Source organism: Oreochromis aureus, linkage group 5, assembly GCF_013358895.1.
Source record: "Oreochromis aureus strain Israel breed Guangdong linkage group 5, ZZ_aureus, whole genome shotgun sequence".
Taxonomy (NCBI): Eukaryota; Metazoa; Chordata; class Actinopteri; order Cichliformes; family Cichlidae; genus Oreochromis; species Oreochromis aureus.
The window spans coordinates 22,904,111-22,929,636 of record NC_052946.1 but is presented as its reverse complement, the minus strand read 5'-3'; the positions used below and the strand labels follow the sequence as shown (position 1 = coordinate 22,929,636).

At 39.3% G+C, this 25,526-nt stretch overlaps 3 protein-coding genes across 6 annotated transcripts in view; all 3 read left to right on the top strand.

Moving 5' to 3' along the window:
* Positions 1–3,591: 3,591 nt before the first annotated feature.
* The window catches only part of sirt4 (sirtuin 4), a 700,781-nt gene continuing 678,846 nt past the window's right edge, over positions 3,592–25,526 (top strand). Inside the window, exons 1-6 of one of the 4 annotated variants that reach the window (XR_005613089.1) lie at positions 3,592–3,898; positions 3,993–4,069; positions 4,294–4,384; positions 4,522–4,734; positions 5,623–5,676; positions 6,649–6,772. The gene's annotated coding sequence lies outside the window, so the exon portion shown is untranslated. Of the gene's footprint in view, positions 3,899–3,992; positions 4,070–4,293; positions 4,385–4,521; positions 4,735–5,054; positions 5,067–5,622; positions 5,677–6,648; positions 6,773–25,526 lie in introns of those variants that run through there. The other 3 variants (XR_005613091.1, XR_005613092.1, XM_039612256.1) reach the window with 3 other exon arrangements.
* tamm41 (TAM41 mitochondrial translocator assembly and maintenance homolog) lies at positions 13,220–18,770 on the top strand. Its single transcript, XM_031731398.2, has 8 exons — positions 13,220–13,622; positions 14,170–14,352; positions 14,646–14,738; positions 14,924–15,074; positions 15,453–15,598; positions 16,918–17,083; positions 17,177–17,239; positions 17,718–18,770. Exons 1-8 carry the CDS (start codon positions 13,485–13,487, stop codon positions 17,807–17,809), a joined length of 1,032 nt encoding a protein of 343 aa, XP_031587258.1. The 5' UTR covers positions 13,220–13,484; the 3' UTR covers positions 17,810–18,770.
* Positions 21,094–25,526, top strand: part of vgll4b (vestigial-like family member 4b) — a 41,669-nt gene continuing 37,236 nt past the window's right edge. The window contains exons 1-2 of the mRNA XM_031731401.2: positions 21,094–21,262; positions 23,992–24,065. Coding sequence (XP_031587261.1) covers positions 24,002–24,065 — 64 coding nt within the window. The 5' untranslated portion in view covers positions 21,094–21,262; positions 23,992–24,001. The remainder of the gene's footprint in view (positions 21,263–23,991; positions 24,066–25,526) is intronic.

The window sequence follows — 25,526 nt, the reverse complement described above, 5'->3', positions numbered from 1 at the left end:
CTTTTGCCTTTCTTTGGTATAACTACTGTAGAAAGACAAAAGTTGGTTATAAAAGGCCTTCTCTTAAAAAAGAGTGGCATTGACATCTGTGTCCAGAATAATTCAAATTAACTGCTGTTAATAAGGATTGTTTAGCTGTGGAAATAAAATAAAAAAGAATGCATTTTATGAATCTTATTTAAATGCAATAATATAATTACAAGGTCATGCAAAAGCATTAAGTAGAATCACTACAGGCCAATAGAAAGCACATACTGCATGTATAGCATTAATATTTAAAAAATAATAATACAATAAAATAAAATAAACCCTTTTACTCCTTCTGGTGCTTCACTGCTGATTTAACAAGGTGCTTTAATGCACTGAAAGAGCTTGTTAGTCAGGATTCACTAATCTTATCAATATTCATTTGGCTAAAAAGATGACTCACAGCAATCACCAAAAAAGATAATATTTGTCCAACTCGTGACACTCCCATAATGAGCTGCAGACACATTGATGTGTCATGTAGCTACATTCAATATTAATTCAGTCAGATAGATGTGAGCATCGGGCCCATACGACTAGCAGCTAGACTGATGATAGCCACAGCAGTCTTCTGTCTTTTACCACCACCGCTGTATTTGACATGATTCTCACACTGAAAAACTAGCAGCCCTTTAGCATTATGAGAATTTTCAGGCTGGTAAGTGAGGCCTTTCTTGCTGTAGATTTAATTCAATATTTGCTTTTAATTGCATTTATTGAATTTGTTCTCTGGAGTCACAACACTCTGGTGCACAATCTGAGAGTCTAGGAGCTGATAGGAACAAACATCATCATCCTGTCAGTATAATTACATTATCTTCTTGGTTTTTTTTTTTTTTTTTTTTTAACAAGATGTGACATTCAATATGAAATTTAAATGCCATACAAAGATCAGCCAATTCCATTCTTTCCCCGAAGAGCTTTCATGAGGGTTCAAGTTAGCACTTCACTGGTGTATTTAAAAAAACAAACAAAAAAACCCCTAACAAATCAAATTGACTTCAAATTAAATAAAAAATCCATTACACAGAAAAGAAAACATGAGGATATTCAAAGGTAAATGGATTTAGGCTCCAGCTCATGCAGTCTATTAACTGTTCTGTTACTGTCAATGATATAATGCACATTTAATATATTTCAAGAGGCTGTAATTTTATGGTCATTTTTATGAATTTGTTTTATTACTATTATTCTAATAGGTATAGAGGTGATTATTTTACTATGATTTATATCAACTCTATAATAACAGAACGACTGCTCTAAAACAGGTGTAGCAGAAGCTTGACATTAGAACCTTCATGGTGTCTGTTTTTATTGCACCACAGTCCTATTGATCCAAGTGACACCAACAGACTGGCTAAACTGATCAGGAAGGGTGGCTCTGTGGCCGGCTGCAAGCTGCAAGCTTTTAAATAAATAAAAAAGTGTGACCTTATGCTGACTTCAGTTTAAAAAAAAAAATTCATACTGCAAATTATGCAGCAGGTTTTATGCTGCAATTCATACACCTGAATAACTCAGTGTGTGCGTGGATGCATTTGCACATGCCGCTGTGTGTGTGTATGTGTTGCAGTGGCGGTCCTAGCCTGTTTGGCGCCCTGGGCGAACACTCCCTCTGGCGCCCTGGGCGAACACAAAACATGTTAAGGACTGTACATTAACATAAAACTGTTGTCCACACACACATATGAAGAGAGAGAGAGAGTATGCATAGTTTGCAAACGGCTACCAAACAGCCATCATAATTCGTCATACAATGAGAACAGGACAAATCAACAATTGACAATGACTAATTAATATTAAAATCTGTAACATAATGTATTGTTTGGAGTTTAGTCTGTTACTGTTACTATTTTTACCATTTCTTCTTGGGGCAACTGTAACCCACATTATTTCCTTAGGGATTAATAAAGTATTCTGATTCTGATTGTTTCAGGATGACCTGCCATTATCCAATGACACATCTGTTTACCTGTATCATTTGTTCGTTTCTTCTCCTCTTCTTTTCTTTTTTCTAAACTGAGCACCTGATGGCTTTGAACTTTTCTTGTCCATCTTCCATTGGTTTTAATTTTGCACTCCAGTATGAACACCCATCCCTCAACCAGAGGATCACCACAACATAACCTAATAGACCTACACCTTAGTTCACAGATTAACTTTGTCTAGGGTGTATTTCTGGGATTTCACACAACCCAGGATTCAAATCATGAATACATAATGGGCTTGGATTTACAACATTATGAATGAAATGTGCTCTATTTGGAAGCAGCAGGTCTCCTCCCTTTCGATGGGTTATGTGTGAGACTTTAAATCATCAAACTGTAAATTATAAATTTTAAATTGTTATTGATCCCTTTACCCCGAGTCCTAAAGTGTATATTTATTTTCTTACTCTACTATATTTATTGTTCGTTTATTTGCACTGCTGTAACTGGAGCCTCGTCGTCTCGTCTCTCTATATACTGGACTGTATGTAGCGAGATGACAATAAAGTTTACTTTGACTTCAGCAGCGCGCAGGCGCACCGAGGGCTCTCAGTTTTCGTGTATAGAATTTCGAAAAAACATCGGTGCAAATTATAAGTCTGTATCATAATGTCCGGTGTTTTCGTGTTTGTTGTTTTGTTTTTATTGTGTTTTATTTTGCGAGTTGGTTATTAGATGCTGCTCCAGCCAGCCAGAGAATCCCCCGCCGCCCCGCCCTCTCCTCCCTGTGCCGCAAGCAGCAGGCGCACCTCGCAAACGGAGGGCGCCCTTACTCCCAGCAAATGGGCGATAGAAAACCGATCGGTGCCTATGACATTCCCAATATGCGCTGGCTGCCATCGGGGCAGCATGAGTACGAGCATTTTTTATTTTATTTTATTTTTTTGCCGATGCCCGTGATGCCGCCCCCATCACGATGCCGCCCCGGGCAACCGCCCGTGTCGCCCGTATCTAAAACCGCTACTGATGAGATCCAAATATATGCCAATGTCAACACATGTTCATGTTGATGAGGTTTACTGAACAAATTTGAATCATCACAACAACCAAAATGTTAGCAACACATTATAAAGTTTATTATTATCACTATGGTAACCATGTTTATGTTTGTTACCTGCTAACTCAAACACATTCTGTAGGTGTCACATTTTGAGGACTGTAAGTTCACACACTTTCAGACTTTTGCAAACCGGAGTTGGAGATTGCAGAGAGAAGGCGAAGTGTTTTGTAAAACCTTTACAAGTTCTACGGATTATTTGCTCAAACAACAAAAGTGCAAACATGTTTTGCTGGACTCTAAGAAGAAGAAAGGCACAGCCTGATTTGTCATGTTTTTAATATTTAAAAAAAAATGCTGTTTTTGTGCAGCAGTTCTTATTAAATCACATGCTGTTTGATTTATTTGAAACAGATAATAAAGGAGGATACTGTGGGTGTTGGAGAGGACCCACTGAAAAAAAATACGATCTTTGCTCTCTGTCACATTTTACTATGTTTAAAATTATGTTTATGTATACATTTATAAATACACATATAAACATGCATGCACAGTTTTCTCATTTGAAAGTAAATATTTGTCTGAATATTTGAGCTGAATCAGTTTTTACTGTGTAAGTTGTAGATTTGTTCCCTCTGTGGAGTCCACAGCTTCATGCAGTCGGTTTAGCTGACTTTCTTGAGGCACTGAGGGCAGTTTGAGTGCATTACAGCAGACTGATCTTCTCTGTTATCTTTCCAGTGTGAGTGCACGAAAGGATCTCACAGATGAACATGTGGCCCCTGACACTCCAGCCACCTCTTCTGCACCAGTCTCACCTCCAGCTGAGGCTGAGACGAACAAATCAAAGAAGGCTTCCTGGTGGCGCAGATGGCTTTTTTGTGAGGTGAGTTTACCACTGCAGAGAATAAGCTCTGAACAAACAAACGGTGCAGGAATTTGTTTGTTTGTTTTTAACTGGATTTATTTGTAACTGGCAGAAAAAGTCAAAGGTTTTTCCCAAAAATGAAGACAAGGCAGAAGACACGGTCGTGCCACCTTCTGAACCCCAACAGAGGTACGATATTATTTTACTGTCTGAACAAGTTCTGCTGGTACTCCTTCCTTCTTGGATCATGAAGGAGAATCTTTTATGTTTTGTCCAGTGTTAACCCCGTCAGCCAGTCTGAGGATGTTTTGGTCCTTTTACTGTGTTCCTATTTAAAGCTGATTGATTGCTTTGTGTTTCTTCTCCTGTAATTTCATCACTGTGATTGCACTGTTTGTGTCTTTCTATAACAGTACCATCAGCACTGAAAAATGTGAAGTCAAGGACGTTGGTGTCCAGACAGAGGCTTCCTGCCCTCCCAACTCGCTGCTGTTTTTCTGCACGGTACGTTCTACAGAGCCGAGTGTGACACGTGAACAGATGTTATAGGAACATGTGGAGTCTGAATGTTAGGATTGACACTCAAATTCTCATTATGTCATCCATTTTGGTTGAACTAACTGGTGATGTGTTCCTCAAAGAAAAAGGTGACCTTAGATGATGAGCCGCGTTGTCCTGAAGTCAATGAGAGAGATGAGCCAGTTTCCAGGCCGTGTACCCCAGCAGGTCACGGTGGTAGCCAGGGAGCCATGCTAAGAGACCACGTCACACACTGCTGACTAACATACGATGATGAGTTCGTCAATGATGAGCAGCGGCAGAGAACAGCTTACCTGCTGTTCTATGAAAAACAGGTGATTTCTCCCATCAAACAGTTGGATTGTAAATGGTAAATGGCCTGTATTTGTATAGTGCTTTACTAGTCCCTAAGGACCCCAAAGCGCTTTACATCCATCCATTCACACACACATTCACACACTGGTGATGGCAAGCTACATTGTAGCCTCAGCCACCCTGGGGCGCACTGACAGAGGCGAGGCTGCCGAACACTGGCGCCACCGGGCCCTCTGACCCTGGATTGTGTTGGATACTGTCGTTTATATAAGATTTTATTGTAATGTATAGTATATAAGACTTTTATTTTATTTGTATCTTTTATGTTTATGTTGTTTAGTGTACACCGAGGGCCGTGGGGCGTTGCAATTACAAATTCTTGTGTATGACCTGTCCATATGTTTTTTGACAAAAGATGACTTTGAATTTGAGCATGTCCATGCAAATACTCAGTTTATGTTCAAACATGATTTTGTTCTTTTAATTTGCTCAATGACAAAGTTAGGATTTAGTTTAAGGAATGGCTGATTGCAGATTCCTGTTAGAAAACAAGTGTGTTGCATTTATGCAGTGGTTACTATGGTGGCACTTTAGGTGCAAGTGTTGCAACCACTGTAAATGTGACACCATCACCAAAAAATGTTATAAAATCAGAAGAAGAAAGAGAACTCTAATATGATAGCTACACACCAGCTGGACCATTATAACATCGCATCACATGAGTAACTTCACCATGACGAGACTTCAAGGACTCCAAGAATGTTCATACAGTGAGGATAAATCATGTTTTTATTATTTATTATGAAAAAGACACAATATAGATACATAAAATGCAGCAGGAGCTGCAACAGCTAACATGTCAGTTAATTTGACACGTTGATTTATTTATAATTTCTTTTTCTCTCTAGCTTTTCAGCTCCACATTTTTGCCATTTCTTCCACACTCAACTCTTTTCTACAAGGTGAGCGCACAGTGAAGGAAGGGGAGGGCTGATGGCATTAAGAGATTTGATTGGGCAATCTAGGGGCCAGTTAGTTCTTCCCTTTGGTGAAAGCTGGGCTCTTCAGTTCAGCATGGTACAGCTCCAAAGATTCTGCAACATCAAACCCTCTGTCTGCTAATATTACATCACCTGGGCTGAGGCAGTCCAGGTAACAGTTTCTATTTTTGTTTTAAACTTTAGATATAAACAAAACAAGAAAAATAACATTTATCACTCCATCTCGATTCATTTTCATGTCATAAGTGTTAGCAACAGTTCTAGAAAAGGAGAAGTTTGTTCCAGTTTGCAGAAATGTTATTACAAATGTTCAAACTACTGCACTGTAAAATCTAAGTAGTTCCCAGAACTCAAAAAAAACTATGCAAACTCATTGCCTCCAGAAAAATTTGAATGCAGTTTACTTAAGATGACTGTTAGGACAACTTCTTCACTGCAAGTATGCAGTACTAAGAATAACAATTTGTGGTAACCTGATTATGATTCAAAATGAATAATTAACAACACTTCTTGTAATGGTGTTAAAATCAGGACAACTTTTATTTTCAAATGCAAAAGTAAAAGAAAATCAGCCAACATACTGGACACATATAATTGTCAATATAATTGTTTGTTGTTCTGCTGAACAATAACAATTATACTGTCATCATTGTTACAGAGATTGAAACTTTATTGATAATTTGTCCAGGTAAAAATGCCCTCCCACAAATGTCATGTGACAACCTCATTGGCTTACAGAGTTTTGACATCACCCACATTTAGAATCTTACCACCACTTTGATCCTTTGATCCTTTGATCCTAAAAACCGTTAAATAGGAGTGAGACACAACAACTTTTAGTCTGTTATTCGCAGCATTTACGTTTGCAGCATTCAAACGCTCACCAGAGAAGCCTTTTGGATCCTTTTCAGAGTCACTGTTCACTGTTTACAGATTCTAACATGTCTCCGAAAAAACACAACAAAAGAGAAATAGTAAAGCCCAGCGCTCCTCTTTGCGATCAAGAGGACAATATTCAAGTACAGAAGATGTGCTTGGAAGAAATGGATGAGAAAAATCTCAGGAGATCTCACAATACGCGACACCCGCCCCAGCCAGAGTACATCTATTACGTCTGGCAAAGTTTTTTTGAACAACGAGCGGAGATTATGTTGCTGAGAGAAGAATATGAGAGAAGGACTGCTGAAGTACATAGATTGTTCAGCCAGCTTGTTGAAAAGGAAGATATTCAAAAGGAGAAAGAAATGGAAGTCCTAGACATGCGCGGAAGGATCTTTGAGCTCCAAGCAAAGCTTAATAAAGCTCAAGAAAACCAACAGAAGAAGTCCTCCAACAGAAGAAAAACGAGCAGGACAAGGACAAAAAGATTCAGGAGTTGCAAGTAAAGCTTGACGAAGCTTTGCAAAAAAAAAAAAGAAATCCTCCAAGAGAAGAAACAACTGGTCATAAAACTCCAAGGCACAGAGATAAATCACAAAGTGCTGAAAGGAAGGGTTGAGTTTCTTCAAAAGAAAGGGCAACAGACCATGAAACAGGAAGATACGGATTGCAAGCTTCAGGACATGGAGAAACACAACAAAGGCTTGCAAATAAAGCTCGATGAAGCTCTGCAAAAAATAAAGAACTCCTCCAAGAAAAAGAGCAAATGGACGTAAAAGCAGCGCAAACTCCAAGGCATGGAGGAAAAGTACAAAGCGCTTCAGGCAAGGCATGATAAAACACTGAACAAGAATAAAGAGTTGCTTCAAGAAAAAAGCAACAAGAAATTAAACAGAAAGAAATGGACTGCAAGCTTGAAGACGTGGAGGAAAAATACACAGCGCTGAAAATAAAGCTCGATAAAACAGTGCAAAGAAATAAGGATTTCAAACAAGAGAAAGAACAGCAAGACATGAAAGAGAAAGATCTGGATTGCGAGCTTCAGAACATCAAGAAACACAACAAAGGTTTGCAAGTAATGCTTGATGAAGCTCTGCAAAAAAATAAAGAAATCCTTGAAGAGAAAGAAAAGCTGGACATAAAGCAGAGAGACATGCAGTGCCAACTCCAAGGCATGCAGGAAAAATACGGAGCGCAGCAGGTAAAGCTTGATGAAACACTGCAGAAATATCAAGAGCTGCTTCAAGACAAAGAACAACGGAAATAAAGCAGAAAGAAGAAAACAAACTCTCCAGGACTTTGAGAGGAAAAACCAAAAACTGCAAGAACGTTATAACAAAATGAACAACAAAACAACTGAACTGGAGAGGGAAAAGAAAACACTGCAAAAACAATGCTCAGACATGCAGAGTAAGCTCAATGACATGCTGAGAAAAAACACAGAACTTGAGGAACTTTCCAACAACTTGAAGTGCAAAAACACTGAGGTGCAGATGTTAAAGCAGCAACTAGAGAAAACAAACAAAGACCTGCAGTGTACACTTCAACAAATCGAGAGAAGTCAGCAGCTAGAAGACACGCACAACAAATTAGAACAGTGTTATACAGAGATGCACAAGGCAAAGCTAATGCAGGAGGCAAAATGTAACGAACTGAAAGAAAGGCTGGAAGAAAAACAAGCCAAATTAGAAGAAGTGGAGAAAACATGCAGGAAACTTGAGAAGGAAAATACACAAATGATCGATGAGTTAAGAACCCTCATCCTAGAGAAAAAGTGCTCGTGGAAAAGCTCCTGAAAAGAAGAAAAACGCTTGCTTTCTTCTGGAGGAGGGACACTCCTGCTTTTTCTACGTTTTCTACGTTTTCTGCTGCTGATGTCACCTCGTCTTCCTCCACCTCTGTTCCATCGTAATTTTCACCTCTCCAATCCTGTCCCTCCCTTTCCCACCTGACACCTCTCCTCCCTATTTCCCTTTAACCCCTAACACCTGTCCCATCTCCCTCCCCTCTCTCTCTCTTTCACCCTCACCCCCCAACCAGTCCCGACAGTTGACTGCCCCCTCTAGAGCCTGGTTCTGTCATAGGTTTCTTCCTTTAAAGGGAGTTTTTCCTATCCACTGTCGCACCTAGTGCTTGCTCAGAGGGATTGTTGGGGTTTTCTGTCCTCTATCTCTTTCCTCTTTTCTATCCCTTTAATTTACCCTCTTGAAGTGCAAAAACACTGTCCCATCTCCCTCCCTCTCTCTCTTTTCACCCTCAACCCCAACCAGTCCCGACAGTTGACTGCCCCCTCTAGAGCCTGGTTCTGTCATAGGTTTCTTCCTTTAAAGGGAGTTTTTCCTATCCACTGTCGCACCTAGTGCTTGCTCAGAGGGGATTGTTGGGGTTTTCTGTCCTCTCTTTCTCTTTTCTATCCCTTAATTTACCCTCTTCTTAACCCCCCTCTATTTCCTCAATAATTTAATAATAAACACAATTGGCTGCATTTTAAATGTGTCTGAACAATGTCTTCATTCAAGAATGAATTGTCTTTGTCATGGACTCATGTATTGTGTGTTTTCCTCGGGTTGGTGATTCTCACGGTCGTTCAGCCCAGGAGTCCAGTGTTTTAGTGTTTTAATCACATTTAGTGTTACATTTTAGATCACCATAATAGGATAGCCACAATTTAGGATTCAGGCATTTGTTTTAGTTCAATATCGTAATCATTCTATGATTGAGGAATTTTACAGAACCTTCAGTCAGCAGCAATAACTTCAATTCATTGACATTTGCAAGCATTCCTTTATACACAGCATTTCAGTCAGGTTGAGGTCTGGACTTCCATGCTGTAGATTTGCTGCTGTGCTTGGGGTCATGATCCTGTTGCATGACCTAATTTAGGAGAAGCTTTAGCTGTCGGACAGATGGCCTCACATTTGACTCTAGAAAACTCTGGCATACAGAGGATTTTGTCGACTGCAAGGTGCCTATCTCTTGTGGCTGCAGAACAAGCTTAAATCAAAAATTATCCACTGCCACTGCTATGAATCCTGGGATAGGGTGGGCCACGAGGATATACACCGAATCATCGTTCAAATCCAGGTAAAAGGAGGATGCATTTGTGGGTCACATTTGGAGCAGCCTTTGTCGCCTGGCTGTCACGTGTCGGCTGTTAAAGGCAGCCTCCAAATCACAAAACAACCACAATGGACCAAAGTGCCTTACAGAAGATTAAATAGATAAAAACAAATAGAAAGAAAAACCACAGAAAAGGAGAAGGATAAATAAAAAAACATATAAATTACACATATTTAACAAACATGATTTCTTAGTTTGGAACATTTCTCAGTCACCTTGCAATCATGGGTTCTCAGTCACCTTGGGCACTTCCATTACAGAAGTACTAATTTTACCCTCCTGAAAATGTAGCTATAATTCAGGAAGGTAAAAAGAAATGGGAACAGTGATTTAATCTATTTGGATTTATCTAATAGACCTACACCTTAGTTCACAGATTAACTTTGTCTAGGGTGTATTTCTGGGATTTCACACAACCCAGGATTCAAATCATGAATACATAATGGGCTTGGATTTACAACATGAATGAAATGTGCTCTATTTGGAAGCAGCAGGTCTCCCTCCCCTTTCGACGGGTTATGTGTGAGACTTTAAATCATCAAACTGTAAATTATAAATTTTAAATTGCTATTGATCCCTTTACCCCGAGTCCTAAAGTGTATATTTATTTTCTTACTCTACTATATTTATTGTTCGTTTATTTGCACTGCTGTAACTGGAGCCTCGTCGTCTCGTCTCTCTATATACTGGACTGTATGTAGCGGAGATGACAATAAAGTTTACTTTGACTTCAGCAGCGCGCAGGCGCACCGAGGGCTCTCGCGCTCAGTTTTCGTGTATAGAATTTCGAAAAAACATCGGTGCAAATTATAAGTCTGTATCATAATGTCCGGTGTTTTCGTGTTTGTTGTTTTGTTTTTATTTTGTTTTATTTTGCGAGTTGGTTATTAGATGCTGCTCCAGCCAGCCAGAGAATCCCCCGCCGCCCCGCCCTCTCCTCCCTGTGCCGCAAGCAGCAGGCTCACCTCGCAAACGGAGGGCGCCCTTACTCCCAGCAAATGGGCGATAGAAAACCGATCGGTGCCTATGACATTCCCAATATGCGCTGGCTGCCGTCGGGGCAGCATGAGTACGAGCATTTTTTTTTTTTTTTTTTTTTTTGCCGATGCCCGTGATGCCGCCCCCCATCACGATGCCGCCCCGGGCAACCGCCCGTGTCGCCCTTATCTAAAACCGCTACTGATATGTTGCAATGTGTGTGCATCATATTGGATTTTGCTTATTATGTTAACATTCAAAACAATCACTGGAAATTTTAATCTGCATGAAATCAGATAAAAATAGTGAAGGTAAGTTCCAGATCTCTACAAAATTCAACAAAAACAGCACAGAAAGTCGGTATTGTCTTTTTTGTATACAGTTCTTACATTTGAAGAAACATTGACTTTCTAAATTGAGGTTTTAAAATGTTGAATTTTGAAAGATCTGCATTCAGAAACTTTCAGGAGACATTGTTGTTACCTCTCGAGGACTGAGAAACTGAAAAAGGGAGCTCTATCACTTCTCTTGCTTTATTTTTTTTAAGCACACAATACCCACATTCAGGCCTAATGGTGTACCAGCCTAGGGCAGAGCGCACACCACAGGACCTGACTGCAGAATTTCAGGCAGAGATGGCAAAGTTAATGAGAATGAAGCCTTACACCAACACCAGTTAGAGGGGCTACAGCCTCAATTCAGTGGTAGAGCAGCCAGGTTCAGGACTGGAACATAATACTGTAGCGCACCACCCGTGGGGACAGCTTTGCTGGCAGTCGTTTACCTGTTGTAGCTTTTTTACTGTCACCAAACACTGTCACAGAAATTCGGTCTGTGGGCTATTGTACGGTTTCTACAAACAGTTTGAAAAGTGGACGTAGCTGATGTGACATCACACAGGGGTTTCTGAAGTCCAGTTTTGAAATCCTGAGAGATCTGGAACTTTGTAGAGATCTGGAACTTTCCGCTGTCGCCATCTTAGTTGCAAAAAAATGAGGAAAATGGGTCTGACCTGTGCTCATGAGCATGTGGTTTCATACCACAGATCATCCAACCCAATTTAAAACATATGACCACTGATTATAAAATAAACGTACTTTTTTAATTCAATATGACCCCAAAGTGAATGTCTGAGTCCATAAACTCAGCACGAAGATTTTTGCAGAGGTCGAGACAGAGAGCTTTTTTCCAGTTGATTTCAACAGATCAGAGGGGGCTTTTTGCAACCACAGTTAGCGCCATCTGCTGGCCTTACGATAGAATGCAGACTTAAGGCTCTTCGGTTTACACTATGGTTGTTGGTCCTTGCTAGCCACAAAGAAGAGCAAAACTAATGTACAAGAGCTGAAGTGAAACCGAGTGTTTAAAAACAATGAAAAATGCTCACTGGTGCTACAATCTCTGCTTATCCTGCTTTTTTGGGAGAACTGGGCACAAACATGTTTGATTTGGTTGCATACTGCTTTTCCGTTTACATCAGTATTTGCATAGGCTCCGCCTAGGATTTTGTGCAACGGTGCAGTATAAGGAAAAAAATTACTTAGAAATAAGGCACAAAATAACTTGTTCGTTGAGGCTCTGCTGTTTGTGGATTTAGGCAACTAAATTCAGCAAGCTATAAGCAGAGGCTTCACAAGCCAAAAGGCTGGTTTTCCAACTCCTAGACAGTATAAAGGTAGTATAAAAGATCAACATCATCACTTTCAATATGAATTGATGTCTGCTACCTGTGATGTTATCTTAATACAGTGTATTTACTAATGTAAGCAACGATATTAGACATAAAAACACACAGAATCACTTTTTGGCAGACTGTAATTCTATCAATAATAATAATAATAACAACAATAATAATAATAACAATGATAATAAATGACATTCCTACCACTACAAAAGAGTTTGGCACAGTTATATTAACTGGGGAAAGTTTTGGACTACAAATGCGTTCTTACTAGTAAAGCGAAGGAAGTTTAATTGAGAATCATACACAGATATTATTCTAACTCTGTAAGTTTAAGGAAGACATTTTTTTTTAACTCATATTAACTTATGTGATATGTATCCAGTGACATTTGTGCACCAGTTCTAGCCATGTCCATGATTCAATTATTCATAACAGAAACAACAAAAGAAAGAACTACTCCTAAGCAATCTTTTAATTATTTTAGAGAAGTAACATACTGAGCCAAATTCATTCTAAACCTTAAGTTAGAACTTTTGAAAAAGAAACTACGTATAAAACCTCCCCCTGGTTCAGTTTTTTTTAAAGTGACTCCACATAGGAAATTAGCATGACCTCATTCCCTCCTGCTAAACTTAATGGAAAACTGCCCTCTACTGGCTAAATATAAAGCGGTTCAAACGTCTTCAAATTGTTTTCCAAGTAGTAAACTGTAGTAACACGTTGAAATATACAAGTATTTCTGTAAAATATACAACACATGTGTATTAAGGGTGATTACAGGGAATTTAACGGCTCCCGTTGCTTACCTCCCATTACCAACCACATCTCCCGTCAGCCCCCGGTGCGGAGCGACGTCTGTGACGCATATTTTCGTCGACTATGAAGTGCACAGCTGAGCTAAACTGATACGATGGACGTTTAACGATAAAATGGGTCGTTTTAATCCTGTCTGCTGGCCGTGATCGTGCTTAGTGCCATTGAGGCCATCCGTCTGAAATGTCTCTCATACTTCACGAAGTCGATTTTTCCTTTTACGCCTTATTTAATAGGTTTTCCCGCCGTTAACCAGCTCGTGTTATTGCAGGACAGGTGTCTCGGCTAGTTCAACATGACTCTTCCAGCTTTGCACAACACCAGCGTGCTTTACAGAAGGATACTGTCACAGTTTCCTCAGGACATTAGCTTAGCGTTTGCCTACGGATCCGGCGTTTTTAAACAGCATGGGACCAGCCAAGGTCAAATGGAGGTAAGAGACATAGCTGTTTCTGAGTACTCATGGCTTTAAACCTGCACTGTAAGCATTGTATACGAAATACTTTACACATTTTTTACTCCGCAAGTTAACTGTACAACATTGTGTTTGTGGCAGGGAGCCATCTACCCTGCTGTATTCCCTATAATATTACACACAGTGAAAATGTGTATGTTGGGACATGGACTCAATATTTGTCCATGAATGAGGCTGTTTGTGCATAACAGTCCTATCATTATGTAAACATAGAGCATTCCTGAGGCATTACACTGCAATACTTCAAACCATCCTACAGTCTTTAAAAAAATGAAGTCATCAAATTGTTTTAAGTGATGTAAACACCATATTGTGTATTACATCACAACTTTTTGGACATGTGTAACTGTGGATTGTTCTTATATTTCTGACATGCATTTACAATCTGTATGTGTTACCACCAAATCACACAATACACTGCGATACCTATGAAGTTGACCTAAACAGTTTGAAGTTGTGATCTAGTGAAATGCCTTCGTCCTCTGTTGTCCTCTGATACACGCAGAAAAATATGCTGGACTTTGTGTTTGCGGTGGACGACCCGGTGACGTGGCACACCATGAATCTGCTGCAGAATCGCAAACACTACTCCATCCTCAAGCTACTGGGTCCCACGGTGATCAGCTCCATACAAAATGATCATGGAGCTTCGGTGTACTACAACACGCTGGTGCCTGTGGATGGAAGGGTAAATGACTACATCCTCATAAACCTAAACACATCTGCAGGTCTTTTCTAGTTTTCTCTATGTGTGCACCATCAGTGTGCCCTGCTCTAACTACAGACGCAAAACTCCTCACGTAACTTGTGAATTTGTCACAGCAGTGATGGTGTTTTGTGTTGCTTTGAAGGTTAGTTTATAGGATCATTGTTTAGCCGACACCTCTATACAAAATGCATGTCTGAATCAGATGTGCATTTACTTTAAGAGGTTTTTGTGGGTTTAATTTATTAACTGCATATTTCTCCTCCTGTTCTCAGATAATAAAATATGGGGTAATAAGTACAGACTCTCTGATTGATGACCTGATACACTGGAAGACCATGTATGTAGCTGGGCGCCTGCACAAACCGGTTGGTATCCAGATTGGACTGTTATTGAACCCTCAGACAAACTATGCTGATCATTTTACATTTATTAGAATAATTATTGTAATGTGTAATCTGAAATGGGATGCAAGGGTTTAGAACAATGTTTTTGTTGCATTCACATTTAGTTCTTCTGATAATGTACTGCATTTGTCTGCACTTGTGTTTAGGTGAGATTGCTGGTCCAGAGTGAGAGCGGAAAGCTCCGCGCTGCCCTGGTCGCCAACCTGAAGAGCGCTGTGACTGCTTCCTTCCTGATGCTCCCAGAGAGCTTCACTGAGGAAGACCTTTTCCTGCAGATAGCTGGTCTTTCTTATGCTGGTAAGCAGATTTATAAAACCGCACAGAGCTTAAGAAAATTGCATACTTTCATAGTTACTTTCAACTTGCAGGTTTAGATCAGAATAAGACCATTTCTCTTTCTGATCTTTTTCTCCCATGCGCACACATATACTGCTTACTTGTGTTATTCAGAGTCAGCATAGGGATTAATATCCAAGCTGTAGTGCTCCAGCTTTTATAGTTTAGAAAAACATACTGCTTGTTCAAAAGACTTCACAATTATTCAACGTCATTTTATTTCAACTTTTTAATTAGACACATATTTAGAAAATTAAAGCAGATAAGAGCAAATATTCTGTATTACATTTGACTTAGGCAAACTGAAGTGTTATTTTTTATTTTTTTGCTCCTCTGAAGGGGATTTTAGGATGGTGATTGGAGAGGATAAGTCCAAGGTGGCCAATATCGTCAAAGACAACATTCAACACTTCAGGATTTTGTATAGCAACATCTTAAGAGATTGCCCTCAAGTTGTCTACAAACCTCACCAAGGAAAACTTGAGGTATGATACTGTAAACAGGCACCAGAAGAATACACACTTTCTTTCAGCATCTCTGATATTTGAGCAACATAGCTCAGTTTGGACATTGGGTACTTTTACAGAGTGTCAGCTGAATAAACTAAAGCGCTGTACCTCAGAAATTGTCCTTATTAAACGCTGAAATGTAATACCATGAAACAACAGCAACCGACATATTTCCAGAAATATAACAAGATGGATAAATTCTTTAAAGTGCATTTGGACCTTTTTTAAACAGTTAAATTTTCCAGCTGTCGTGCCTGTTTTGTGAAATACACAAATAGATTTTCACACTAAAAGTCTCCCTTATTATTTTACATACAGTGATTAATGGTATAGTGTGGTAACTGTGTGTCTACTCAATAAATGGCACATTTCTTTGCAGTCAAATCTGTGTACTTTTTAACTACTGCAACCACTCCCTGTTTTTCCAACGAAACACTGAATACCTGAGAAATGACTCTGCCCAGGAAAGTGAGCGATTAGGAGAAGAAGAGCCAGGAAATGTGTATTTCTTTGTATGTGTGATATCTTTTGCAGTCATCTGTTACAAGATGGGGAATTTTGCAGTGTAAACATGAGCACACTTATAAACAAAACAAAAAAAGCATGTCACATGGCGACATGTGAGGCGCCGCCTTTGCTGCTTTTGTTGGCACGTTTTCAGTGAGGTTACAGTAATATTATGCAACCATTAGCATTAGCACCTGCCTACATGTGCATGTGTTGATGTGCAGATCAGATCATAAAACCATTACCTATTCATCATTCAGGTCTAATATTGCAGATTTATAATATAAAGCTTAATAAATACTTTTTAAAAAGCAATAGGACCAATTTTGTGAACACAATGCCTTTTAGGTTATGTCTGATAACAGCAGATCAGAGACGCATTTTTGTTTTTTAACTTTTTAAAAAAAATTACTTGATTTGAATGCTGCAGAGATCCCCAATGACTCTGATTTCTGAATAAACTTTTACAGAAGCATACTTTAAGAGATGACAAAGAAGTAAAAATGCACTTTCATTCCTAATAGTTACAATGTAATGCACTTGTAGAGATATTCTGCCAGCTACCACTGAAAGCTGATTGTGTTCATCTGGACTGTTCAGTGGGAGAAACATTTTGTTTCACCCAGGTGACTTCTTCAGTCAGGTTTTCACATCTTTATAAACGGTACATTTTCATAACGAATGAAACTAGCACCACTAACTAGCAATGGGCCGTGAGGTCAGTTTAATGATCATTGGCCAACTATATGTATATATCTGTTCATTTATTTTTGTATGTGTTCCTGAAGGTTGACAAAAGCCCAGAAGGCCAATTTACTCAGCTCATGGCGTTACCTCGGACTCTCCAACAAAGGATCACAAAGCTGGTTGATCCTCCAGGGAAGAACCGGGATGTGGAAGAGATCCTGCTCCAGGTGGCTCAGGATCCTGACTGTGGAACAGTTGTGCAACAAGGTAGAGAAAAAAGATGACGAAGAAATGGGCCATGGAAACAGATATTAAGTGTGTTTTAATTACATGTTTGAGCTTGTTTCTATTCCTTCCCAGGTATCTCATCCATTGTGAAATCCTCCAGTATAACACAGAGTATCAAAGGCATTGCTACAGCTGGTAAGAAAATCTTATATTATCTACTGTGTGTTGTGCCAGTGTGTATGCCACAGCTAGATGAATGGTTTACCTGAAGATAGACAGGGGGAACTGGCCAAACTGGTGCATTCTAAAGACAACCTGCCTAACAAGACCTCCAAAGCTCAGTAATTAACATATCATATATCATGTGATTATTTTACACACAAACTAGAGTATAAAAAAATGATTGAAGTGATATAAGAGAACTATTGTGGCGAGAAAGCCAGTTAGCATTTCCCCCCTCCATTGAATTGAATGGCCTTTAAGCATTGTGTGCTTCTTACCGTTTCAATTCGACACTCATTAACACACACACACACACACCAAAAAAACCCAAAACAACATGTCATCTGTGTCCTTTTAAATCTCACTCTGTGTATTTGTTAAAACTCTGTTCTTTAAATATACATGTTATGCATGTTAATGGGTGCTCCATGTGCTCCTTTCCCTCCTCCAGGATTGTGGAAGACTGTATCCTACAGCTCCAAAAAACTGATGAAGATGTGGAAGGGCGGGAGGAGGAAGCCGTCGGTCTCTCAGATGTCTTGACCTTGTCGGTTTACCAGGAATTAGTTCGTCTTTGTTACTGTCAGTCTGACAATCTAATGCTGCCCGTCCTTTTTTAAACCCCATCTAGAACAATCACACCCTAACCTATGGTTGTATCACTCTGTAGTGTCTACGTATGCGACCTATGACCAGGTGTAAGGCCGTGTGTGAAAAATAAGAACCATCTGTGCATGAGCCCTCATTAAATTCATACAATTCATGAATAAAGGGTGGCATTTTCTAAGTTGGACTGAGTAATGGCTGACATTTGCCGGTAGTACAGATTAGCCTTTCTGGATGATGGACTACAGTGACTGATGAGATACTGAAAGGTCTGAATGGACTACTTTTAAAGGCCATGCAGTAAAAATAGCCCCAAATCAGTGTTAAGAACTTGAAACCTGTACCTCAAGTTTTGTGAAGGAATAAGTTTGGTCGCATGTGTGTCTTTTGAATCAATGTCAGTGTTGTTTTGAGTTTTCTTTGTGAACGGTGCTATCAACAGGTCAGGTGGATGGATCTGTGTGACAAACACCCATATTTGTGTGGATATTTGTGACATAATGCTTTCCTGAGCCCTCTACTGTGTCCATAACCATCCCATCTGAGTGCCTAACACTTTAACTGTAAAACTAAGTCTTGAGCCTCAACCAGGCCTTTGAATGGATAAGAAGAAGTGAGTATCGGCCGAAACGTCCTCACTCCACTAGTCTAAAACACAAACTAGTCCTCACAGGGATGGCACGCTTATTTCCCTACACATTTCACCAAAGATCTCTAATGTTCAACTCTTTAGTCTATGTGTCTTTATTCACTGACTTTATTCATTGGTTTAGCTTGTAATGGAAACCTGAACCTTTTAATGGGAACATGCACTGATTGGTTCCTTACAAACAGGTCTGTAGTCTAATTCAGCTGCAAGAAATTGTTTTAATAAAATTTCTAATATAACATCAACTGAGACTTTTTCTCCTGTGGCATGAATTTATTTAGCCATGTTTAGGAATGTTATTTCTGGCTTCTTGCATCCTTTGACCTCATTTTATTTAAACACTCCTTTTTAAAAAAAATGCTGGTCTTTTAAATTGGATTAACTGGCTCAGTGTACCCCCAGTTGCTACCACAGACCAGACAAGATTTTTAGGTTAACGGTGATTCTAAATTCTCGGTTTGTGTCGATATGTGAGAGTGTCAGTCCCTATCTGTTTGTGTTAGCTCCACGATGGACTAGTGACCTGTCCAGGGTATACCCTACCTCTTCCCCTAGGATGATTTAAGGATTAAGAAAAATGTTATTCTTTGTTTCAATTGCATTAGCATTTTTGTATGATAGACAAGAAAGACAGACACCGAACAAGCTCAAAATTAGTACATATTCCAGGATATAGGTATTTCCCCCAAATAACTGTCCACATATTTCATGTTTAAATACAATATCTTTGAGCTTCAGTTATAATCATGGATATAAAATTAATCCCAAAAGCTTTTCCTAACATGTTTGCTTTAATTCTTTTTAAAATCCAAATTACAAAGGGAACTGATTGAAACAAAAGGAGCATAAAGGTCCTTTGTTCCATCATAGTATAGTACAATCACAAAAGAGCAACATCACTTAGTCATACTGTTGTGTTTTAGTCGCACTTATCATGACTCATACTTCAGTAATCGCCACATATGAATCATCGAGGCACTATATGAACTTTTACTACATTATTAATGACCTGCGCTTAAACACAGTTTGTTTTGTTTTGCAGTTCCACAAATCGACCAACACTGCTGTTAGTGGAGGAAAGTAAGTTGCTAGATTTATGCAAGTACTGCAGTTAATCACAATTTTCCTGTGCAGTGTTATATTGCTACATTTTCAGAACCCTATTAGAATAAATATTTTTGGCTTGTAGCTTCTTACAAAAATGGTGTCAAAAAAAACAAAAAAAAAACCTAACCATACTTCCTCTTTTGTTTCTTTTGTTGCTAATCTTTTCTTTTTGCATTGAGTTCAGGGTTTTGTGGCGATATTCTATAGTTTTGTTAATTTCATTAACTCTCAGATGGTAGGGGCAAAATTTTGGTGTAAACAGCATGAAAGCATGGCTCCATCCTCCCCTATATCAAGGGTTCAGGCCAGTGGTGGTTGTGTCATGGTGCCGAGGATATTTTTTAGACATGCTTTGGGCCTCTTATTACCGACCGCCCAAGCTCGCCAAGACCAAATCATCTCAAACTGGTTTCAGGAACATAACAATGAGTTCTGTGTACTCAAATGGCCCTTTTAGATCTAATCGCGCTCCTCCTGGTCACTCCCAGTGTAAACCCTAACATTTCCAGCACTGCCTCCTGTCGTTTGTTAATGCCACCGTCTCCAAACCATACATCATAGCACGTCTGAATGCCAACTTGTAAACTTCTTAATAAAGCAGAGATGTCAAACTCAAACCAACTTTGAACTTAAGTAGGTCGAACCGCTTACTGCCCAGATTGCCCTGTAATTATAGAACAAAACGTTGTGTTATTTCACAGAATATGCCTCTTTTATGTGCACCCATTGTAAAAAACAAACAACAACAAAACCCAACAAAGAACCCCTGAAATTTCTGTGCACAGTGAAAAAACAGAAACCTTTGTATCAAATCATTGTTTATCTATTACTTATATACTTTGGTGTAGTATGACCATGGGGAGGGTCTTTATCAGCAGAATAAAGTTACTAAAATACATGGAACATTTAAAAATATATCCCGTCCTTCATATTTTCCAAAGCCATCCAGTGTACTCATGTACTCTTTGGTATTTTTATAATGTGCTCTATGGATTAATTGAACAGTACATAGAATTTCTTCCCTCTCCACCCGGTAATATGACAAAAAGGTGTCAGAAACACAGTTTTGACAGTTAAAATATCCCGTCTCATGTCAGTAGGTCTAAATACTTGCCACATCCCATTCTTACTGGTTACCAGTGTTAATAAGCACTCGCACTGTGCGCGGGTGTAAACGTGCTCCTGAGTCACCTACTAACCGTTTCACAATCTCCGAGTCTCAGAGTAAGACCTAATAATGCTGCACGCAGTGACAGCAGGGGCTACAACCCTCCAGAGGATGTGATGCAATGCGTCATTATCATAATATATGCTGATATCACTGCTCCCGTCCTTCGCCAATCAGCGCGCTTCACTTTCACCACCTGCTAGGAACTGAATTCCATCATTCCAGGCATTCCTGCTCTCTCCCTCCCTTCCCTGCCTCCTCCTCCTCCTCCTCGTTTACAAGCAAGTTTGTCCCGACAGCTCTGCTACTATTGTCTGGCCTCGTACGGGACCGCTCAGTCGCGGCTTCAGTTTTTTATTTTTTTTTTATTTTTCTGGCACTCTCTTTGGGACTATATGTTTTATTTCGGTTAATTTTTGTGTGGACGCTATCATTCTGGAAGATACCAAAGTGGCGCTTGAAGGAGGTATGTGCTGCCAAACATGAAGTTGTGTGTCACTGACATTGTTTCGTTTTTGTTTTTTCCCCAGTAGTATGATAGTGCAGTGTTTATCTGAACTGCGAAGGACAAATATTGGACCCTTTCCCCCCCCTGTAATATTAAGCTTGTAAATGAAGCATGTGTATTGGAGCGGTTAAAAATAGGGCTGAAATATTATCCGGCGCCTTCTTACACATTTCATTCACGATATGAAGCAGTGCTGGCGGGTCCCCAAACTTTATAATGCTTTCGCCACACGCTTTTCCTTTAGAGATTTCACTTGTTTGCAGTGAGTGTGCAGGAAATGAGTGGAGCGAGTGAAAGCTTATCAATATCAAGAGGCTATGCATTTCCTCTCCAGTGCCAGGCAGAGTTCAGTGCAGATCCTTTTGCTCTAATCCTTCCTGGATAGGGTTCATCTTAAGGGACCGCTGTTAAGGAAGCACTGAGTCAGACCGATATAAATACTGTCAGCGGTGGGAATAAAAGTGGACGCACTTGCTACCATTATATTCGGCTTTTTTTTTTCTTTTTCAGCGCAGACCTGTCCCATCAAATACTTGTCGAGTTTCATTTACGCTCACCAACGCCGTGTAGTGACGAGGTATCCCCGCGTAACCCTGCTGCGTTTGCGGTTTGATTTGAAGTCGTGGTACGGGCTACTTTTCAGTAGTAACGATGCTCGATACTCTGTTTTCCTTGAGTAATGATAGCGAGGTATCCTAGGAATGCAGAAAGAGGGAAGAGAAATGCGCTGGAGCATTTTTTTAATCCACAAATACCTTTCATAGCTCAACTAGTCAACACTGTAGGAGAGAAATAACAAAAATAATCCTAAAAAACAAACTAAAAAAACAAAACTCTGTATCTAAAACTCTAAAGTGAATAAAAAAAAGTGGTAATAATGAAGTGTAATTATGTCAGGAATGACAGATGGCTGGTTTATACACACTACTGCTGATGATAAATGACAGTGTAGGAAGCATTATTATTTCATAGAGCGACTACTGGACAAGACAGCAAAAAATGATATATATTGTAGGCCATGCTTTCTTCACGTTGCTGACTGAGGCTCGCAGACCACACAAGTGTTTGAAGATACTTTCACAATCCATCTGGATTAAGGGTTTGCTGTCAGTGCAGCAAACCCTTAATCCCAAACTTGGCCCAAAAGTGAAAGGCTTATTGACAATCAGCTGGATCATGACAAAGACTCTCTTAAGGACCAGTCACACATGTGATCTCAAGTCTGATAAGTACAATGAAACAACATTCATATAATTTTGAATTTCATTGAAAGCACCTGTTTTTTTTTAATGATTATGATCTGGTATTACAGGGCCGATTTAAGTTCATGGGCCACATACAGTCCGGTTTGATCTCATGCGAAATACGAAGTAAATCCATTGTATCAAAACATTTTTGATAATAGTAATTACATTTAGTAATTACATGTGCATCACAATTTAAAGTGAACCTTCACATATAGAGTGTCATGGAGCTTAAAAACCCAGAAAAACAGATTAGTATTTAATAATTTAAAGAACTCTTGGAGCTCTGGAAGTCTTTCCATGCATTTTCTCTGCTGTATAGCAATGCTGCCATCACCACACCAGGAAAAGCAGTGTGTTTTCCCAAAAAATGTAATTATTTTGCGGCTAATTTTATTGTTATTATATATATATTTTTCTAAATCAGTCCAGTTTGCCAAACTGAACCCTTTGGCAGCATGTTCTGGCCCATGAGTCATATATTTGACACCCATATGTTGATATAATTTTCACAATTTAATGATATAAACAACAGAAGTATCAACAAAATAAAAGCTTATAAAGTTAAAAACACAGTCCACTTATAACCACGAAATAGACATAAACTAAACAAAGACATTTTAGCCATTTAAAGAGCGTTTGATTTGTTTAATGTTAATCGCATGATTAATTGCACGCTTTACTTTGCTCCAAATTGCATTTAAAGTAGCCTTTTAAGAGAGTTTGTAAACCTTTCACTTCAGGGTTGTGGTTATCTTTGAGGGGTTGCACATGTGCACTTGGTAGACCCTCAGCATTCATGCACCAAAGACACTCGTAGTCTAAGCACGCTCACTGGGAATATATCATTTATTGCAAAAGTGAAAGGTCCAGTGCATGCTGCTAAGCTTCTCAACACACCTACCTCACCTATAAATAATAAATTAAAAAAATAAATAAATAAAAATATTAATATTGACAACAGTATATATTTGACAGCAATGGTAAGAAATTAGGATTTTTATTTCTGTTTTGAGTGAAGGCTGCTTTGTTTCATTAGCAAGTGCTGAAAGGACGCAACTATTAAACACTGGCTTGTAATGTTTGACTACAATGTCTTTGTTGTTATATTTTATATTTATACCTAAATCAGGTGAGACTATTCTAGTATAAAGGCAAAGTCTTAGACAGGTGATTGTGCTAAAGGAACACTAAGCACTGATGAGTAGAGAAGCAACATTTCGTAATATAGTGAGGAAAAAACGAGAGAATCTTTTATATTTATATTCTGCATCAGTTAAAGTGGTCAGATTTCTTATTTTTACTTTTGTGCACCATGAGACTTTGAAACAGTTTTGGAGCTTTTAAGGAAATTAAATATTAACTCCTTATTTTGTTTGCTTAAAGTGACAAATGGTGATTCCTAAAGAGTTTTGACACTTTGCCCTCCTCTCTGCCCTGCAGGCATCCAAGCATGGAGACGCCACTGGATGTTCTGTCGAGAGCAGCATCGTATGTTCACGCAAATGAGGAAGAGAGTAAGTTTTATCAAGCTTCCATTTCTGCTTGTATTTATGAGCCTGCAGAAATCGAGTTTAGATGCATGCTGCTTTTTTGCTTCCTCTCCCTCTCTATTGACTGTTGTACTGTTGAAAGGTGTAGGCAAATGATTTGTGTCATTACAGTCGTGCTACATATAGATGAAGTGCAACTTTATTTACAGTCAAAACCCCCGGGCCAGGTTTTCTTTCATAAGACAATAGGTGTCTTTGTGTTGTACAATTGTGCTTTCTGATATGCAGGCAAATTAGACCAACTGCCTTCAACTGTCATCACTACTTCTTTTTAACCAGCAGCTCGCTGTTAACCTGCTTTTACTGAAGTCAGGGTGGGGTTTTGTCTTTCCTGCTGCTGACTCTGTGTCTGTGTCACTCTCATTGACTTCTGTCCATCTTCTTCTCCAGTCATTCACTCTGTCGCTCTCTTAATTTCTCATACTTTTTTTGTTCCGGCCTCTTCTGTCTTTTCGTTTCTCTTCCCCTAATCATGTCTGAGTGCTTCTGGCAGTGCAGAAAAAAATTCCTTCCGAGATTAACGAGAAATGGCCGGTCCTTCTCAGCAGGCCTCCCTGCAGCCAGCAGGCTCCAGAGCTGAGCAAAAACTACAAGGACACTTAACATTCAGTGGATACCACTGATAATTGACATGCACTGTTTAGAGGAGGCAGCTCAGTTTGTTATGTTTGATATTTTGCACAGAAACACAGTATGTTTGTTTATTTGACTTTTAATAATTGGTCTTTGGTAGAGTGGCATTGGAAATGTTTGTACTTTTGTTGAGAGAAAAATCTAGAAGCTTTGACTTTGTGAATTTTTTGTGATTTATTTGCATGTGAAAGATTAATGAGAACCATGATTTGAATTCTTAAAAGAAACAAACCATGCGGTGAATTCCACTGAGACAACAAGTGTTTCTTAGTATCATTATTTTATAGAGATTCAGTCTTCCTGTTATGTCTATTTCACTTTGATAAAACCTGCTAGAAGGTTATTTGAAGACCCCCATTTTGGAGCTGATTAAGTTGACGTACATATAAGCAAGTCATTATACAGTAAGATAATCAGAACTGCTGTGTCACCAGCATGTTCCCGTAATGTTCTGACTCAAATTAAGTGGAATATCTGCTTCCTTGTACTTCTCAGTAAAAGGCCTTGGGATCTCCCCACCCCTCCTCCTCTGCTCCCTCGCTCCCCTGCAGTGTTTTTGTTTTTTTCTCCTGTGCTGATGCCACTTTTTGTTGTCTGCTGTGTATGGCCTCTTTGTCCAAAGACAATGCATGCAACCTGTTTCCACAATAGCGCGGACAAAACCGCTTGAATCGGAGAGCCAGCTGAGCTAACTGCTACACTAGTCAGCTAACGAGCTAGTCTGCCAAAACTAGCTTCAAGTTAGTTGAACAACCAGGCCAACAGGCAGTTAAGTCAACAACCTCTGTGGGC

Bases quoted from the DNA above. Each gene is read 5' to 3' on its own strand.
- tamm41 (XM_031731398.2), top strand. From the start codon at position 13,485: ATGACTCTTCCAGCTTTGCACAACACCAGCGTGCTTTACAGAAGGATA. The intron at 14,739-14,923 runs GTTGGTATCCAG...ACTTGTGTTTAG, and splicing joins CTGGGCGCCTGCACAAACCG to GTGAGATTGCTGGTCCAGAG. The intron at 15,075-15,452 runs GTAAGCAGATTT...GCTCCTCTGAAG, and splicing joins AGCTGGTCTTTCTTATGCTG to GGGATTTTAGGATGGTGATT.